Below are 7202 nucleotides of genomic sequence, written 5' to 3'. Positions count from 1 at the left end.
CGACGACGTCGAGTGGCAGAGACGCGAGTGGCTGTCACCCTATCGGGATGCCGTCTTCTCGTTCTTCCTCGTGGAGAAGGGTCTCAGCTGGTCCGAGCGCCCCGATCCCAAGCACACGAGCCTCATTGCCATCGATCATCACAACAACGCCGCCAACAACAATCACCACCAGCACCACCACCAGCACCACCACCACCACCACCACCACCACCACAACCACCATCAGCAGCAGCAACAGCATCAGCAGCAGCAGCAGCAACAGCAGCAACAGCAGCAACAGGAGCAACAGCAACAGCAACAGCAGCACCACCATCATCACCATCAACACCACCACAACCAGCAGCAGCAACAGCAGCATCAGCAACAGCAACAGCAGCAACAACAACAACACCAACACAGCCATCACAACCAGCAGCAGCAGCAGCCGCGCATCAACGGGAAACCGTTGCGCGGAAGCCAAGCCGCCGCTTGCACCGTCTCATGGCCCGCTGTGGTAAGTCACGCCCTGTTTTTTCCGCTTTTCCGGAGTTAGCCCCAGAGTCCCAAGGGAACACGCACGCCGATGACTAATTAGCGCCGCTCGTATCTTCCCTATTTGACAGGGTATTTGACACGAGCTACTAGGCGGCTTTCCAGCTTCTATTTTGGCCCCTATCGACTTTTCCGCTACTTTTCTCTCTTACATCTCAAGGATAACGAAGGTTGCGCGCTCACGAGTGCCATCGTCGTTTCAGGAGGCGCGTTGTTCGCACAAGGGGCCTTTACCATTAGGCCCTCCGAAGGACATTTGTCGTTTGATCGATCGAAGATGGCTTGGCCCTAGGCGCGTAAAATATTCACTACGCATTGTAGTCCTTTTAAAATATTCGAGCTATTAAACATCCTTTATGAGTACTTCCTTGGCCAAGTTCGGTATGTCTGGGGGATGTCTGCTCTGACGATAAATGCGCTCCTTCAATTACCTCGAATAATTACCTTTTTTTTCTCTCTCGAGCGAGAGAGGAGACTCCTCCGGTTCAATTAAAGCCTAAAAAGTGAAATATATATATATATATATATATATATATATATATATATACGAGTCGGGATGATTAAAAATTTATTTTCAACTGCCGATATTAGAACGGAGAAATTCGATAGTAATTAATAAAATGGCTAGTCTAATTAATACGACAATTGGATAAATTACATTTTATTGGGCATTTCTTGTTTGGCAAATATTCAATCAACGTTAAGTTTAAGTTTATGCTTCGCGATCAATTAATTAAATGAATAAAAATACATACGTAAATAAGGTACGTGAGTAAACGAATAAGAGGAAAATGAATAGAAAGCAAGTTAAATAGAAATTCGGTCTCCCTAATGGATCCTCTATCTCGTTTCGGTGTTTGTCAAAATATAAATAATTTTTCAATCTTCAACGATGTGCCTCGTGTTATTATTCAGTCGCAACGAGGCTGCGTTAACAGGCCATTTAAGCGAACCGACAACCCTCGTCCTCGTCAATGCTAATCGTGCAAAAATCTACAAGAAACAAAAAAAAAAACTCAATGATTTTATAAATGGCGAACGATTGAAGCGTTGCCGCGCGAATGAATGTAAGGCCTGGAAAACGCGATGTTCAGCGTGAAACGTCAACCTCCCGTTTTCTTATTCATTTGCAGACATTCCTTCCTCTGGTGGCCCGTGCCGAGCTTCCAGAGGATGCAACGCCCATCGAGTTTATGCAGGACAGGAGGCTGGAGTTCGTTGACTACTCGAAGCTCAAGCCCTTTACCGTAAGTACTCTCGTATCACATTAGATAAGCGGAGGCGGGATAACGACTAGCTTGTAAAAAGTACAAATTGAAGAAGCATTCGTGCCTTTGCCGCATTGGGATCAGATTTCCCGGACTCGTCGTTGCGGCTTAAGGGCCTCGCGGGGTCATATTGTCTTTCGAACCTCGGTAATTGTCAATCAAAATACGCTTATCCCTTGGAGATGAAAAAGCCCCGCTCTGGGACGACAAGAAAACATATACGCGTGCTCGTGTCTACTTACGTAAGCACACATATACACCGACTAATCGCTAAGCGAGTATCACGAATTTTCCTACAATCTATCCCTCTTCAACATGTTTAGCCTCTGTGTGCGAAATATCTTTCCGCCCACGTCATTTGCGCATGCGAGCAGATGCGAGTTGCCTGTTAATTAACGATGAGGCCGAATAGAACGATGCGCAAACTATTCGATTTTTGAATAATAGGCGGAAGCCTTTTAACAGCCCCTTATCCACTACACTACCCCCCCTCCTCCTCCTCCTCCTTCCCCCCTCTCCCCGCCCCATCCCCCAAAACCCTTTCATAACCTTGTAACGTTGCCTCAACAACCCGACTACCACCAACGTCCCTCCGCACGATTACACGAGGTTGTTTTGGTGGGAAGTAAAGCGAGCCACTTTGGCTAGAACGTTCCCTCGCGAGGCGCTTCCGCTTTACGACTTGCAAGTCAAAACTTACTTCGTTACAAACTTAGAGAGCACAAACTGCCCGTCTAACTCGCTCTCCCCGTCTCATTTCCTACGTCACCGTCATCTCTCTCTCTCTCTCTCTCTCTCTCTCTCTCTCTCTCTCTCTCTCTCCCTCTCTCTCTCTCTCTCTCTCTCTTTGTATCTCTATCTCTCACTCTCATTCATTTTCCATCCTCTTCCATTCCTTTATACCTCACAACTTGCCAATCTCACCGTAGTTATAAGAGAATTTTCCTTACTGGGGAAAGTGCAAAACTTTGTCCTCGAGTTGGTCGGATCAAAGCTTTAATACAATTTTTTTCAAGTTCAACTTGGCCCGAGCCATGAAAAAGATGAAGCAAAAGGTTTTTAATGCGCGCGTTGAATCATAAAATATGCCGACTTGACACTCGACTGTTTTACGTAAATCTTTCTCCTTCAAATGTACTTTATTGAAATTTAATGCTCCGCCATGAATAATATCATTTACATATATATATATATATATATAATCTTCGTTTACTATCTTAATTAAAGAATAATCTTCATTAACTATCAAATATTTATTTGCATTCGAACGTAGAGATATGATTTTGGCATTTATTAGCCGAGTCAAGTTTAATCGATTAGCGTGTATACAGGGATACAACAGTAATTGTTATTATCGAGAGACAAGTTTCCCTATGAATAAGTCATACTCTAAATAATAAATTTATACGACGCTGTAGTTCATAATTGATGTTACTTAATATAATTTGATTGACTGTGAGATGATTAAAACTATAATTAAACAGAACGGATAATGAGATCGTATTTATAAATGTATTTTATACTCTAAACTAAATTTAACACAAAAAAATGAAGAAAGTCTCGCATAAAATGCTTTAGTCAAATCCATTTATAAATTATATATTAATTTTGTTCGGAATTTCTGAAAGAATATTGAAATTGTCTCTCTGGACGGTAAAACGAAGCAAAAACATGTGCGCTCTCAAGTTGAATTAAAAATGTAATCTTATATTACTTTAACCTAACGTGTGTCATTTCTTCTATTCGGCGCACATAGAATTACATGTACACGTCGCATCTCTTTTGCTATTATATTTGTCATTGTAAAAACAAAATATTCAAATTTGCTAAACGTGCGCATTATTCAACTATTATATAATACATAACACGATGAGCGAATCTTAGTATTTAATTTATTTAAAATTATTCTTACCCTTTAAGTTCTTTATTTCATCTTTTTTTGTAGATACGTTTTGTCGTTACTTTTTGTATTTCAAGTACAATGATATTGCACCTTTCATTGAAATATTTTCATTTAAAGTAGAAATTAAATTTTGAACAGGAAAATTCCCAGTCGATTCTTATATTAAATCGGAAAATTTATTACTTTTTTTTTATTACTATTTCGGGATTTAATCCGATATCGTTTTTTCAATTCAATAAGAATAAAGTGAATTATTCCAAGTTTATTTTTCTCGATTTTGCATATCAATTTATTCAACAAGGAAGGAGTACACGTTGTTGTATCGCTGTTAATTTATGGTTTGCATTAAATATGTCAAATTTATCAATAAAACTACATTGTCAATTAATGGCCATAAATCTGTAATATCTTGTCGCAGGGATGAAAGAGAGAGAGAGAGAGAGAGAGAGAGAGAGAGAGAGAGAGAATTGTTGGGAGAAAAAAAAAAAAAAAAACAAAGGAGAGAAACATACAAATGTTTATCACAGCAATAGCTGTTAATAACGTTATTGAAAATTTAATTAAAATTATATTATAGAGGATTTATTCTCATTGGCAATAGAGATTGATTAAATGTTGCTCATATTTAAAAGGACTTTGAACTAATTGAATTATTTTACTTTTCCACGGCCGATTGTATTATTTCCTTCCCATTATAATCCAGTAAATGAAATTCAACGAAATTTCAATGTTTTGAATTATCATAAACAACGATTACCTCCAACCTTAGCTTATGACTTATGACTATCGATAAATATTTTTTTATTTCGTAATATTAATCGACCAACGCCTTACTTTAACATATGCCAATATTGTAATGTGAATAGGGACCGAATGACAGATTTCCGAAGCAATAACCGAACGAACAAGCAAGACGACGCTGACTTATTTATACGTACATCCTTTCGGCCTTATTTAACTTCAATTAGACTCGCACAAACATCGTTGCAATTATGACACGTTTAAATCGATTAAATCGATCAAATCGTTTAGAATCTCACTCTATCGCAAATATATATAAACGGCATGCATAGTCAATTACAGCTTACCACCCTCGTCACGAATCTCTACAAATCATCACCTCAAGAAAGTAATCGTGCGAACAAACATTGCTAAATACCGGGCTCGTAATTTATTCAAGTCGATCGATTCCATTTGTCCAAGTGTCGCGGCCATCGATACACTAGACAAAATCGCGATGTTAGCGAAGCCGTCGACGAACGTTTGGCGAATGGGGGAATGGGGTGACGGGTAATGGGACAGGATTTGGGGAGGGGCGGGGGAGGGGGAAGCCAAAGCCAACGCAATAATGATTCCAATGATTATTGCCGCTGCTCGAGACTCTTTAATTACGCGCCAATTTTCCTGCCTACCCTCCCCCCCCCATCCCCATACCCTTCCCCATCCAATTCCCCTTCCCGCTTCCCGCTTCCTCGAGAGGTTCGGGCAAGCAGTGAGCCGCCCTTAACCCCGAGGGCCGGCAAAACAAAAGTGCCCAGAGAATTCAAAGAGTCATTAAATGAAATTGTAAGGTACCCGCTTTTCATGGCCACCGTTCTCGTCCTCCGTCGCTCCAGCGGCCCACGAATTGTTTCCAAGTAATTAAACCGAGCGAACTTTTAGCGTTAAGACTTGCCGTGCACGCCATGTGAAATCGCAAGTCGTTTGGCAACGCGGACGCGGTCGAATAACCAAGGCCGATTGCGGTGGCTCTCCGACGTATGTGTTAAATGCGTACTTTTCGCGGTAGAAACTTTTTAATTGCGCGCCCGATGCTGGTTATCCGTCTTTCGCGATTGTCATTAACATTGTGCGCGTGGCATTTTTATTAGGAGGCGCGAGTCGTTCAAGCAGGTGCTCGCCGATTACGATGCCGCTGCTCGAGTCACGACGAGCGCAAGGATCCTCCGTCTCGTTACTCCGATTGATGATTGACGCGAGTTTACGGCGCCTCGGGCTATTCGGCCGATATTAGCGCGTCAATTTTTCAATATTCAATGTGACCCGACCTAATTCCTCGAATTAAATGCCTCTGGAGTTTTCATTTAGGCTGGGCGATAGATGCATCGCCCGTCGTGACAAATGTAAAAAGGCCATTAATGATTTGATGAACGGAACGTCAGTCCGATCAGTGGGTACGAATTTATTCAAATTATAAGAATCTACTATCGCCTAATGATATTTTATTTTATGGAAGGCACATTGATTTTTATCTTTATCTCGAAGCGAGGATACAGTCTTTCTCGAAATTTATTCGTCTACGCTCTTAAGTTGAGCTATTGTTTTTAAAAAGAGACAATTATACTTAATTTTAAAAGCTTTGACGTGCCTCCCTCCCCACACTGATTATCACTTAATTCATTATGAATGGCATATTAATACGTGAACATTAGTTGCCCAACGAAAGTTATCTGTTCATTGTATATATATATATATATATATATATATATATATAATTGTTATAAAAAATATTATTATACAAGTGTTGGAGAAGAATGTAAAAAAAAAAAAAAAAAAAAAAAAAAAAAGCTTTTAATACTTTTTCTTCTTATCGTATTGGTTATAAATTGAAAGTTGCTGTGTATAATACAAAGATTATGATTGCTATTGTTCCAATATCGAGGATAATGTGTCGCTAAAAATCAAATAAGATATATAGTAGAGTGCGTTAAATTAAACATGTTGTTACATCATTCATTATTATTAATAAATTGTTTTGTCACATTCACATTCACTCTACAAATTTACTCTCAATAAGTTTCCCGATACTTTTAACGTACTTTAGTGAAAGATCCTTTTCAGAGAATAAACGAGCAAAGCAAATATCTCGCTTTATAAAAGAATAAGTTACAGAGATGTTGAAGGTTGAAAGTTGCTAAGAATTTCGCTTCGCCCATAGATGTATTTCTTATAATATAACTTTTCACTTAAACGAAATTACTTGTCTCGCTTATTTGGCAACAACAAATTATAGAGCGTCGCGATAATAATTGAACAAATTTGTAAATACATTATATATTCATTTTAATGGAACTTGCTATTGTTTTTATCGTTTTTCTTCCTTCGATTTTTATAATGCTTTTCTCATAAAACTTCTTGAAACAGAATTTACCTACATTTATCAGTTTTATGATATCTAATCTAATAATCGTTCTTATTATCAACAATTCGATGTTAAACTGATTTTAATTAATCATCACAGATTATTCTTCATCTTTCGTAATTACGCTTGCTTTCATCGATTCGAGTAAAGATTTATAAAAATAGAAAATCTAGACGAATTGCCGAGTCAATATCGCGAAATTGCAAAGAAATGATTAGTATGAGCGAATGGTAATGCCGATAAGAAGTTATTTTTAAATTGAATAGGTTTCCGCCGAACCACAATGATCGTTTCGATATGAGACTTAAACGTTGTCTAAAACCTTGTTTGTATTATCTATAATTTATAAATAACAATC

At 38.9% G+C, this 7202-nt stretch overlaps 1 protein-coding gene across 1 annotated transcript in view; it reads left to right on the top strand.

Moving 5' to 3' along the window:
- The first annotated feature begins 363 nt into the window (after nucleotides 1-363).
- Nucleotides 364-7202, top strand: part of LOC105368370 (putative mediator of RNA polymerase II transcription subunit 26) — a 182743-nt gene continuing 175904 nt past the window's right edge. Inside the window, exons 1-2 of the mRNA XM_011507376.1 lie at nucleotides 364-493; nucleotides 1665-1778. Coding sequence (XP_011505678.1) covers nucleotides 1725-1778 — 54 coding nt within the window. The 5' untranslated portion in view covers nucleotides 364-493; nucleotides 1665-1724. The remainder of the gene's footprint in view (nucleotides 494-1664; nucleotides 1779-7202) is intronic.

The sequence above is a fragment of the Ceratosolen solmsi genome, unplaced genomic scaffold, assembly GCF_000503995.2.
Source record: "Ceratosolen solmsi marchali unplaced genomic scaffold, CerSol_1.0 scaffold6, whole genome shotgun sequence".
Taxonomy (NCBI): Eukaryota; Metazoa; Arthropoda; class Insecta; order Hymenoptera; family Agaonidae; genus Ceratosolen; species Ceratosolen solmsi.
The sequence above is the reverse complement of the archived record's forward strand: the minus strand, read 5'-3'. Positions and strand labels throughout refer to the sequence as shown.